Raw genomic sequence first — 13028 nt, forward strand, 5'->3', positions numbered from 1 at the left:
AAGCAGTTGACCCTCTAACTACCAAATTCAAAGCACTCACTCAAAGCCCAACAATATAGCATAGCCTTAAATGGCTACAGCTACAGTACAATGCCATGTTGGTACTGATGTGCTGTCGTTTTCAATGCGAATGCGCAAGTTCATTTGACTCAAACTAAATATATTACCTGGAGGGCATGAAGAAAAAAAATATTTGGAAGGAAATCAAAAACTTTATTTTGGTTCCTTTGCTCGTATATTTACTTCAGTAGAAATCAAACTTGATGTCTGTCAATGCAAAATAAATGGTTTTCACAATTTCACAAATTTTTTACAATTTCTACAGTGTTGTTGACAGCCTTAATAATGGAGACTGCCAAGCAGTACTGCATTATGACCACTGATGGCTAGCCAAGACTATTGTTATTGATACTGAGCACTAAGATATTAAGTAGAGTTTCAACATCCTTGTGGCTCAACAACAACATTTGAACCAAAGCTTGACAGTTTCTTTCTGCCCAGATGACGATTCATCAGAAAATTACTGGGAAATGCAACACCATTCCAGTCAAGAACAAGATAATTTACAGTGTAGCTGCTGATGTGACAGATTTGATAAAGTGTCAGCACAACGGTCGCAGATTGAGGATGAGGAAGGGCGGGAAAGATTATTAACGAAGGAGTGGAGGAGGAGTGAAGGAGGAACATAAGAGAAAGGGATGAGAAGTAAAGTTAGCTTATAAGATGGAGTGATGAAGAAGGGCAAGAAGAGAAGACTGCTTATGTTATACATAATTTTTTACATTTCAGTAGTCGTAAATGATTAAATTTACAGTATGTATATTTTCAGATTAACGTTCACTATAAGATTGGGTAGTTAGCTCATCATAGTTCATCAATTGCCACCTTTGTCTGTTAAAAAACATATTGGTTTTTAAATAAGTGATGCATAAATTGTTTTTCCAAAAATAAAGTATATTTTTTGTACAATCAATGTAGATAATGTAATTAATGACTGATCTGATCCTTGATGTGAAATTTATTAAAGAAAATATTTTTTTCCTCTAAAATTTAAAATAATGAAAATTCACATTTTTAGAAATTTAGCTTTTCAGAATATTGTGAAATCACAACACAAGTTACTGTATTTTATCACATATTAGATTAAATGACTGCCGTGTATTTCAAACTTTGGATTCTTCTTAGTTCCATTAGACATAAAACTACACTTTTTAATGTGTCTTGACGGAGCTGACACAAATCAAGTTCTAAACTGGAACAAGATAATTTCTGTAAATTCATTGCATCTCAACCAGAATTTCCCTTCTTTAAGAATTTGGTGCAGAGGATTTACAAGCGACACCGCACTGATGATGTAAGGCAGGGTTACAGGTGACCGGAGTTTGTCCACAGGAATTCCTTTATTTAACACTTTTCAGTGACCAGTAACACACACATACACACTGCACAAGTCACCGCTAGATCATAAGAATGCAAGAAGATAAACATTCATACAAAAAGTTGTCTCGTGTCTTGTTCAAAATTAAATGATTTACAAATCAGGGCAACAAAAAATTAATGGCACATGTTCTGATAAATTCTGCCACATTTAGAGAGATTATTAATGGTGTTTTTTTGGTTTGTTTTTTAAGTGGGTCAATGTTCTAACTTATATGTGACAGGATGTCTGACTATGTGATACAAAAAGGTTTGTTCATCTGTCCATTCTATATTTAGATACTGCAAAGTTGTGTCATTTCCCCATCACGTAGAACGATACCACAAAGGCCCCATTTGAAAATGTACATCTTTTGATGTGTTGGGCAGTAAGTCCCACATTTAGCTCAACATGCCCCCTTCCCTTCTTGTGTCGTAATTAATCAAGAAGAACAAGAAAAGGCTGACAGAGTAGAACGGGAAGAGGAAAGGTCTGAGCACAGAAACACGCAAGAGAAAGACAAAAAGACGCAGAGACAGGCACTTCTGTTGCCGTGAAGGGCGAGCAAATGTCGTCAGCGACCACCGAATGGGGAAGAAGGGTGACGAGTTCAACAAAGAAACATAAATATTTGATCAAGGCCAGATTGACAGGGGAACAAAAGCCACTGCTTCGTCACCTCAACAATGTTCCTGTCTCACAGCCTGGAGGAGACCTGGGTCACTCACTGTCTGCATAGTTTTGGGCACATTTATTTAGTGCTTGATACTGAAGCATTCACGTGTGGATCATTGTGGAACAAACACAGCACATCCATTATACTGTATTGATTGTGTGTAGACAATAGTCCCTTTATTAATCAAGCATCTGAGAAATCAGGTATAGCTGACCTATAACAAGTATTTGGACTATGACAGAATTTTCAACAAGCTTTTGTTGCATGCCAGCCAACATCGTGTTGGGAATAGCACAGCCCAGCTGTTTGCACAAGTATTCAATGGGGTTGACTTCAGGACATTCCGTCCTCTCCACTCCCAAATTCTGGAGGTAGTCTCTGATAAACTCCGCTCTGTGGAGGTTAGTGTAGTCATCTTGGAGGACCCGTGGATAAATGGTTGTAGTAGCTCATCTTCATATGTCTTTGCATTGAACTTTCCTCCAATAACAAGCCTTATCTTTCCAGCAAGGGAGATGCCACCCCACAGCATCACACTGCCTCACCAGTGTTTTTGCATTGGTGCATCAATCAGTACAGCGTTCTCTGCGTCTTCTTCACATTTTGACCCCATCTTCACTGACATCTCTCTGGATCTCTCTCTAACATCCCACGTCATAAACTTGGCATTCAATTTGGAGATGGTCCAAGGGCTCATTCCAAGCAATGTTGCAACATGGCAACTTGTTTTAAACCACACTATCTATACACAGTACAATTTTATAAGGCTTAACTGGTCTGCTGGATTTCGCAATAGCTATCTTAGAACATAGAAACACAAAGAAATTACTATTTTTAGGGGTGTGTCTGGAAATCCCTCCAAGCAGGCTCTGCTCCACTTAGAGCGTTTGAAAACTCAGAGCGCTGTTGTAATGTGTTATTCAGATCGCCACACTCGAGTGGAGTGGCACGCTCTGACTGCTCGGACTGGCGACACGACAAGATGGAAGCTATACAAGATGATTGATGAAGATAAAGATGGGGATTTGACAGCAAAATGTTCATAAATTCAAAGAAAGGAAGCCTTATGGAACACTCGCACTCTCATGGCGCATTTTCCACCGGACCGGTTCCACACCGAAGCGCCATTTTTTGTCCCCGGATGTTCGCGTCTCCATGGGCCTTCTTCGAGGCCGAGCGGTTACAACGGTACCTCTTTTTAGAATCATCTCGGAGGTGGTTCTGCAGCGCCGGTTGTCTGGGGCCGAGCGGGGCCATGTCGGCACCTGTCATCTGATTGGCTGACAGCAACGCAGCAAGCAACGCCGGTCTTTGCCAAAGTCATAAAAATACAGTATATAGAATAAATATAATAATGTTTTACAACAACGCTGAACTATGTTTACAATTTACAAGGTACTGTACCCATTCACTTGAATGAGAGCTCAAGCCACAGTTAAATGAATGAGGCTGAGTTCTCCATTCAGAAATAGCACAGGCAGCGAGCTTTGCGAGCCAGTCGTGAAATCAAGATCGCAATATTTCATCCATGGTGGTCCATATTAAATTGTAAATACGGTTCAATTTTGGCAAGACTTGCCACTCGTGAAATGTTATGGCAGAGCCATACGCACTGCGGGAGTGCAAACTTGGCTTGGACAGTTCAAATGATCCCGCCCCTTTTCAGCCGCGCGCCTGTTGTAATGGAAATGCAATGGCGGCTGTGTAGTGTCGTTCCGTGATGTGCGGTGTGGTAGCGTGCTGTGCGGGGCTAATGGAAAAGCAGCATTAGAGTCGAGTTGCTGTGTCAGCTCTAACTTCCGAATGCACCCAACATAGAAAAACTAGTGACCACTGCACCATTGCAGAATCAAATCAATGGACTAATAAATTAACCAGTCAGCAAATTTTCCAGTTTGGGATTTTAAATGTTAAATATTCAGTTAGATTTTATACTGAAAGAAAAACTACTAACTTCACAGAAGTAATATTTTATTAAAGGCTTTAAATAAAACTGTATAAGGACACTAAATATGATATTGAAAGATATCATATTATACCATAGTGTCACTGTCCTGTGAAAAACACTTATGTCAATTTTTTGTCATTTTTTACATCCTTACTTTTATGAGATGAAACTGAATGCAGACATCCCAAAAACATTTAAAAAAATTAACATAAGTGTTTTTCACAGGACAGCGACAATGCTATATAAATTATACACATCGCCAGTGCCAATTTTGGCAGAGCCACAACATGGCTCATGATTCATCACCCAAAAAGACTTACTGTAGGACACTGGACACTTCATTCATTCTGTGAGGAGAGATTAAATTAAATCAAATAATTAAATACACTGTGGATAGGGACTGGGCCAGCCTGTGAATAGTAAAAAATCAGCAAATTAGAATTATTATTATATATAATATATTGAGTTTTTTTACCCCTTCCCCCAAATTTCTTGTTGAATCAAATGCCAGATTTTGCACGGCAAAACAAAAACAGAAGAATATGTGGATGCAGCTGAAATAATAAATTCTGTTCCATGTCAGACTGTACATACAAACATCCGTACTGGGAGGTATGACCTTGCAGTGGTCAGGTGCTGCCATTTTATTATGCTGCACTAAATTTGGCTTTGTTGGACCCAGGGGCCCAACATACCCTTATCAAAGGCTCTAAACACTGTTTTTAAACATGGACATCATGTCAAATATTTACACTTACTCAGATCCCCACCCCGCCACCCCAAAAAAACAACAACAACAACTGAACAACAAAACAATTTAGGGGGGATCTTGGTTGGTTCCAACTGGAGCCAAGAACGTGATGTGCTCTTTTGATGACACAAAGCTTGGCACAGTGCCAAGGTTCTATTATTTACAATATTTTTCTTTGCCAGTTTTGTGGGGCCGTGCAAGAGCAGCTCAATACACTATGCAGTTTATTGTTATCATTACAGTAATATCATTTACATGGGCCACCCACCTATTTGCCAATGCAGAAGTCTTTGAAAATAATATCAAGGATCTCCTCTGGTCCGACCTTTCCGGTGATCCGGCCCAGGCTGGTGAGAGCCAAGCGAATGCCCTCCGCTGCCAGAGCGAGGTCAAGGTCACGGTATCGCTGGTACTGATCCAGGGCTGCGATACACAGCTCCAGGTGGGCCCTGTGGCGTGCTTGGGTCAGGGTAGGGGCACCAGACAGAGGGTCGCCACACCTAGACGGGAAGTTTGACATACTGAACTGGTGAAATATGGATTTTATTTTATTATTCATCTATTTATAGCTCAAGGATTCCATTGTTTTATTTCCCCTTTTCCTTACTTCTTCAGCCCCTTTGGGGAGTACAGTTAAGTAAAAGCTTAACCTTTGTATTCAAACAGTGGTCTCTGCTGCTCTATTCGAGTAAACTCTATGTCTCATTTAATCAGTGTAAGCGTTGCTTTCACCCAAAAGTGACAATTCTCCTTCAACCAATCAACAGGCAGCAGTACTGTACATATATATCTTTCACGACCCAAGTTTCTTTGTTTGAGATGGCCTTGTACCAGTAAATCATTTTGAGGTTACCAACTGCTTGTGAGTGTGACCCAAGAAAGCACACTCAGTTACCGTACCGCTCAACTTACTGTTTTTCCATTTGATTGTTTTATATTCATTGCCCAGAAGGAAATATGGTATTGAAAACAAAGGTGCCGTAATAATATGGCTCTTATTATTTAAGGCTCAAAACAGTAACAGTTAGCTTAGTATAAACATCAGTGATAGTTACTTAGCCTAGGTAAAAAACGATGGCACATCCCTTTGCCTTAACTTTTGCAAGAACGTACATTCATTGTAAATAAATGTAAGATTGTAGGTAAATAGTTGTTCATATATTTGTCCAAGTGTAACTGCTTTAAATGGACAATGAAGGCAGAGGGATATGGCCTAAAATTCAAATAAATAGACTCCGTTCACAATCGTAGTGTATTATCTGAAAGTATTTCTGAATGGGTTATTTCAATGTAAAATGTAAATAATTCCTGTTAGAAGGAGCAGAAATCATTAGAATTATTCTTCGATATGCTTCTTTTCATTCAAATTCTGGATTTTCACGTAAACAAATCATTTTTTTCTTTTATGCAATGAAATAAATTTAACAAGTAATCAAAATATGGTCCCTTAAAAAGCTAAACTGAGTGAAAAAAAGGGATATAACGTACTGTAAGTTTGAGAGTTAACATCTCAAAACTCATTAAAAACGTACTCTATAGGGCAAGAAATTGCAAACAAACGCAAATCACTTCACTGATATCATAAGTATTTAATATACTAATACACCTTTGACCTTATGAGCTCCGTCATCCTGGTTGACGCAATCACCAATTAATTTCCGGGCTAAACAATAGTGTAGCTGTTTCACCTGTTCTATTCTTGACACCTATTAATTTACCCGCTAATTTGTTGTTCATAGTTGGTTCCTCTCCGCTGTACTGTAATACGCTTTTAGTACTGCTCCCCTAAACACATATTGTGGTATTTCTTGACGCTAAATTTCACATTACCTTAGCGATCAGCGTCTCCAACTTCTCCTGCTCTTTTTGGGGGGTTTCTTTAGTGATTGCGATACTTGTTAGATTTGCTACCGCAGAGGCGAGGATTACGTATAGAAGATCCAAACCGCAAAAGGATCGTGTTTAACAGCATCAGCTTGCAAGTGCAGCTCAAAGCTGCTGGCATCTTAGTACCTACCCCCCAGTTTGCGAGCAGTCGGGCAAATTGGGAGGATAGGTTTATTTATTTTTTCTTTTATTTATTTTATTTTTTTATTTTCATAACTCATTTTGATTTCAAACAAAGCAACTTAGCTGAAACTAATACAAAGACAAAATAAATTGTAGTAAACCTTGCTGACTCACAAAGTTTTGACTCTGCTGTGCAATGTTGTGAGGAAGTCTTCAAGTCCCTCATTAGTGTGACACGACATCACACAAACAGGAGGAAGCCCAGAGATACACTCAAACTTCATTTTCAGCATTTGTCGCTGTTGCTCAGGCAGCAAGTCCACCTTATTCAGGACCAGAAGGAACCTGTCACATGCTAATGCTGTGATTAAAAAAAGTAAATACATATTATCATTTTTACTAAATCTAGAATGACTTGAACATGTCCTCTGGTGTCTAGAACATCATCTGGGGAGGTACCTGTGTGACTCTGTTCCTCAGTGAGCAGGACATTTCTGAGGTAGTCCTGAAGGAAGTCTTGAACTTGCTTGATTTCAGTGGGGAGATGAGAACAGTCCACAACCACCAGAGTCAAATCAGCTTGCTCAACTCTAGAGAAAAGATATACATCAAAAATTCAAATGGATTTACATATCAACTGCCTTTCACAGCTGCTATTGTGTGAGCTGACACCAGCCAATCATAGAACATCAGAAGTAATTAAAGGAAAATATAGCTTTCATTGAAACTTGTTGCTATGTAATACCCTTTAGCCAGCTAGCAAAGCATATTGAAATTCAGTATACTGAAATTCCAGCTCTTTTCAACACAGCATAATTAATAAAACTAAAGTATTTTACAGAAATTCTATCACCTGTAGGAAACCTGGATTTTGAAACCTGACTTTGTTTTCGGTTGAAAAAACAGGATGATCTTGATGAACAGATGAACATTTATTTAATTAGGTGCCTGTCAATAACGGCCTTGAGGTCATGTGGTTCATTCATAATTCATATCAATCAGTAATTTCCATTGGGGAAAAAACCCGTAGAAACAATGTCATGTTGCTAATTTAGCAATGGCCAGCACGAACTTTGGTGCACATCCAGCCCATGAGAGGAGCTAGTAGCTGCAGCGGATGCTTGTACTTACCACCTCCTTCCTGTAGTGACCCAGGTCACAACTGTCTGACCTGCGTCATGCACACAAAGTTCTCTATACAACACACACTGCACACCCTTCCTATACAGCAGCTCACCACTTAAACAAATTGTTAAAAATTGCACTGAACAGGACTGATACACCTAAACTCCCAAGAACACACAATATTGAAAAGCACTTCGTATCTGTCTTTTCTTGCCAAGCATTCCACTACTGGTTACCTGATTATGATTAAGCAGGTGACTAATATACTTGAAACAATGATTTTTGTGTGTGTGTGTTATTCGTCAAGCTTATAGGCATAAACAAGCAGCCCTCACTCTACAAAGGCTATAAGTTACACACTAATGTAATCTTACATACATTCTTACAAAAATAATGGTGTGTTATTTATCAGCTAATATGTTGGCAGTAAAATCAAGTAGAATAGAGCTAAATTGGGATTTTTTGTGGAATACATAAGTGATTAAAACCTACCAGTACTTTATGGTAATTTATTTAAAGCAATATAAATTGGGATTTCATGTTAAAATAATCACTGATTATTATTGTTATCATTATTAATATCAATTCTACGCATCAGCTGTTAGTCAGCCATTGCCATTCTGATTGTTTTTTTACCAATTTCCTATGTGATCAAAAATATCACGTGTCATTCCTCCATCTGTCTGCCTGTCTGTAGTGGCCTCTTAGTACAGGACAAAGCAGTGATGACGGGTTTAACAAGCACTATTTTTTTTCCAGCGTAAACAGGGGAAGTGGCTGTCAGTAAACGCCCCTCAATATGTCCATTATCAACATCACGGATGAGGTGTTGTAAATACATCAAGGTAAGGTACCTCTTCATCATGCAACCTCCTGGGAGTGTTTTTCTATGTATTTATATCCACTGAGGAGCAATAAGACACATTCTGTTGGTTACAGAGGCTTTAGTATAGGTTGATGACTTATTTCTTCCTTCCTTTGTTTTCAGACACATCCGACATTGGTTACACAGCTAATGCATGTCACCAAATATGGGCAAAAGGCCATTATGTGAGCTGTAATGTAAACACTGTAGTACCTTTCACGAGCTCTACGGACCCCCTCTCTCTCCACCAGGTCCCAACTGTCTCTGAGGCCTGCTGTGTCACTCAAGAGAACAGGAAAGCCACCGATGTCCAGAGCCGTCTCCACCACATCTCTGGTGGTTCCGGCAATGGGAGACACAATGGCTGCAGGTCTCTGGCCTGGATTTGAAGATGTCAGAATAAAGCACATGGTATTTATCATTTATCATAATCATTTTCAGAGTTGGAAGCCCTCCAGACAGACACTTTTTTTCTTCTTTTATTTATTTATTTATTTTTTACAAAAGACTGGCATTGGTTGTTTTGTTTTTTAAATTGTAATGTTTGTTTGTATCAAAAGGATTTGTTTTTAATATTTTAAAAGGCTAACAACTGGAAATTATGGTTGCTCAATTGTGCCATATACTGTATGTAGTAGTTAACACACATTCGTTAATATACTAAAAGATCAGAATAAAATAATTTTGCTTTAATGAAGGTATTCAGACTTTTTGGTCTATTGGCATGCCACATTTTGATTTGAATTTCATGTATTTCACTAGCTCCTGAAGCAGCTTCTACTGCCTAGAGTTTGCTGCACGTGATGTTTCAGACTCAGTGACGTTTCAGACTCAGTGACAGTCATTCGTATACAGTGTAAATGTGTGTGTATATACAGTAAATAGATTAGATACAGTATACACTTTTATTACAGAAACACTTTCATCACTAATGGCTGTGTCTATCAAACGACTATCAGTAATCAGAAAAGCAAACTATAACATCTTTTGACAAATGCAGCTATTATTCCAATAGGAAGTTGTGGGGAGACTGTACGAGTCACCACTCAGGATAGTTTATATAATGTTATTCTAAATGCTTTCAGGATACAATATGCCAAACAAATACATCCTTAGTCTATAATCGACACGTGTTTGATTATCTTGACACAACATGAGAAACGTCATGACATTACAAGCCTGGAAATGACAAGAATCAAGTTAAATGAATTTACAGTATGTTCAAATATTATTTTTAATATAAATTTATGTTTTAAATAAATACTGGATTCAAGCAGATAAATCTACCAATTATGGCAGCGTGACTAAGCGGTTACCACACTAAAATATTGGGAAATTCAACATTTTGACTCAAGAAATTATAAGTATACTAAGCATACTGAAACAACATTTCTTTTAACTGCTTATTATTTGTTTACAGTATTTTAAGTCCAATTATATATCATGACTATAACAATTCTTCTTCTTTTCCTTTCGGCTTTTTCCTTCAGGGGTCGCCACAGCGAATCAGTTGCCTCCATCTAAGCCTGTCCTCTGCATCCTCTGCTCTCACACCAACTACCTTCATGTCCTCTTTAACTACATCCATAAACCTCCTCTTTGGTCTTCCTCTAGACCTTCTGCCTGGCATTTGGAAACTCAGCATCCTTCTGCCAATATACTCACTATCTCTCATTTGGACATGTCCAAACCATCTCAGTCTGGCCTCTCTGACTTTCTCTCCAAAGCCTCTAACATGTGCTGTCCCTCTGATGTACTTATTCCTGATTCTATTCATCCTGGTCACTCCCAAAGAGAACCTCAGCATCTTCATCTCTGCCACCTCCAGCTATCTCCCTGATCACATTTGCTGTAGTTGTAGAGCCATTTGGAAGCACCTCCGGACCATCCAGAGCCTGTCTCAACTCCTTCCTAAAAGTCATACAACACTCTTCGTTTTTCAACTTCCACCATGTCGTCCTCTGCTCTGCCTTTGCCGTCTATGTCTTCCTCACCACCAGAGTCATCCTACACACTACCATCCTATACTGTCTGGCTACACTCTCACCTACCACTACTTTGCAGTCACTGATCTCCTTCAGATTACACCGTCTACACAAGATGTAGTCTACCTGTGTACTCCTACCTCCACTCTTGTAGGTCACCCTATGTTTCTTCTGGAAGAAAGTATTCACGACAGCCATTTCCATTCGTTTTGCAAAGTCAACCACCATCTGTCCTTCTGCCTTCCTCTCCTGGATACCAAACTTGCCCATTACCTCCTCATCACCTCTGTTTTCTGCACCAACGTGTCCATTGAAGTCTGCACCAATGGCAACTCTCTCACTTCAAGGGATGCGCTGCATCATTTCATCAAGGTCCAACCAAAAGTTTTCCTTCTCCTCCAGCTCACATCCTACCTGTGGCGCTTACCCACTAACAACATTGATTATCACACCTTTGATTCCTAGCTTCAGGCTCATCACTCTATCTGACACTCTTATTACCTCCAGGACGTTCCTAACAAACTCCTCCTTCACAATAACTCCTACTCCAATTCCCTTCCTATTTACACCATGATAGAATAACTTGAACCCTGCTCCTAAACTTCTAGCTTTGCTCCCTTTCCACCTGGTCTCCTGAACACACAATATGTCCACCTTCCTCCTCTGCATCATGTCAACCAGCTTTCTACCTTTCTGTCATAGTTCCAACATTCAAAGTCCCTACTCTCAGTCCTAGACGCTTGGTGTTCCTCTTCTCTTTCCTCCTACGAACACACCTTCCTCCTCTCGTTCTTCGACTAACAGTAGTCCAGTTTTCATAGGCACCCTGTAGGTCAATAGCACCGATGGCGGTCGTTGTTAACCCGGGCCTCGACCGATCCGGTATGGAAGTCATATATTTGAGTCGCATGTTTGATTTGGCCAAAGTTTTTTACGTCAGATGCCCTTCCTGATACAACCCTATGTGTTTATCCGGGCTTGGGACCGGCACAAGAAGACTTTGGCTTGTGCCCCCTTGCAGCTACATTATTATGACTATAACAACTATACTCCAGTAATTCTAATACTATACCGGCTAAAAAAAGCATTCGTTCCTATTTGGGCCCCAGGTTTGCCGTCCCCTAAACAGCCTGCAAATAACACTGCAGCCAAAAGACTTATTGTAGTGTAGTCTAAGTGTATTTAAAATAATTCTTGTGTTTGCTATATAGTCCATGGTTGTCTTACAGAGCGTGTTGAGGAGACTGCTTTTCCCTGCGTTTGTGGCTCCGGCGATGACCACCTGCACACCGCTGCGTAGCCGCTCACCCCGCCTCTCATCCCTTAGGTGTCGCACCATCTCGGTTTGCAGATCACGCACCATTCCATCCGCTGCAAACACAGGAACAGGACATGACGTAGGTATGGTGCTCAAATTCACCTTCTTGTCTTTGTTAAAGGAATTTCTGTGCTTTGAAGGAAAGACTTCCGCTGTCTGATACTATTTGTCTAGACAAAACTGGGTCAAGGTATTTTTTCAAATGTGCTAAAAACTTAAAATGCATAAATAAAGCACTTTAAATGATCCAGATTCTGCAGATTATTACTAAATCAAAAATATTGCTTCAAACTAGAACCATAAACAATATTAGTTAAATATGTACAGTACACTTTGTCCACATCCGTTGGGGCATATTTGCGTGTGGCAGAGGAAGGACAATGTGCCAGCTAGTCCTGCTATTTTTAAACACGAGTCTATTATTATTTGCACCTCTGAGGCGTGAGCCCACATTCCGTGCCACCAAAACAAACAACAGTTCCCAGGCTATATTGTGTTGAAACTTAACAACTTCTGAGGGCTCGAAAAAGTTCTGCCAATGCCAGACAGCAGGCGACAGACTCTAGGGAGGAATCCCTCACTCACTAACGGGCTCGCATGGGAAACAAGTCGAGCGAGCGAGCGAGCGAGAGAGAGAGAGAGAGAGCGGTGGTAATGCTGACAGTACTATTCCTGAGCCACTGAGCACAGTGGCAGCACTGGCAGGCTGGCTTTGAAGACAAGACAAACGCTTCCACTGTCCCACTGTTCTTTCTCTTCACGCTTCCTAAAAGGAAATTAGTTTTTGAACAATTTGATGTCTATGGCTTCTCCCTGCGGCGCAGCAAAAGCACACGACGGTCAGTTAATTATCCAAACAGGAAAGCCAGGCTGACTCCTCTCCTTCGGGAGTAACGGAGCCCTGGCACCCATGCACATTCCTCTGAAGGCCGG

The 13028-nt window shown here is 40.1% G+C and overlaps 1 protein-coding gene across 6 annotated transcripts in view; it reads right to left on the minus strand.

The window, feature by feature from the left end:
• Nucleotides 1–13028, minus strand: part of gtpbp3 (GTP binding protein 3, mitochondrial) — a 32041-nt gene that overhangs the window by 12290 nt on the left and 6723 nt on the right. For 3 of the 6 annotated variants that reach the window (XM_086089692.1, XM_086089691.1, XM_086089690.1), the window contains 5 exons: nucleotides 12005–12148; nucleotides 9006–9171; nucleotides 7262–7392; nucleotides 6977–7163; nucleotides 4048–5292 (listed from right to left, as the gene is read on the minus strand). In XM_086089692.1, the coding sequence (XP_085945818.1) occupies nucleotides 5061–5292; nucleotides 6977–7163; nucleotides 7262–7392; nucleotides 9006–9171; nucleotides 12005–12148 (860 nt within the window). In that variant the 3' untranslated portion in view covers nucleotides 4048–5060. Of the gene's footprint in view, nucleotides 1–1103; nucleotides 3403–4047; nucleotides 5293–6976; nucleotides 7164–7261; nucleotides 7393–9005; nucleotides 9172–12004; nucleotides 12149–13028 lie in introns of those variants that run through there. The other 3 variants (XM_086089689.1, XM_086089688.1, XM_086089687.1) reach the window with 3 other exon arrangements.

Source organism: Leptonotus elevatus, chromosome 11 (assembly GCF_054856555.1).
Source record: "Leptonotus elevatus isolate MCC_2025b chromosome 11, RoL_Lele_1.0, whole genome shotgun sequence".
Lineage (NCBI taxonomy): Eukaryota > Metazoa > Chordata > Actinopteri > Syngnathiformes > Syngnathidae > Leptonotus > Leptonotus elevatus.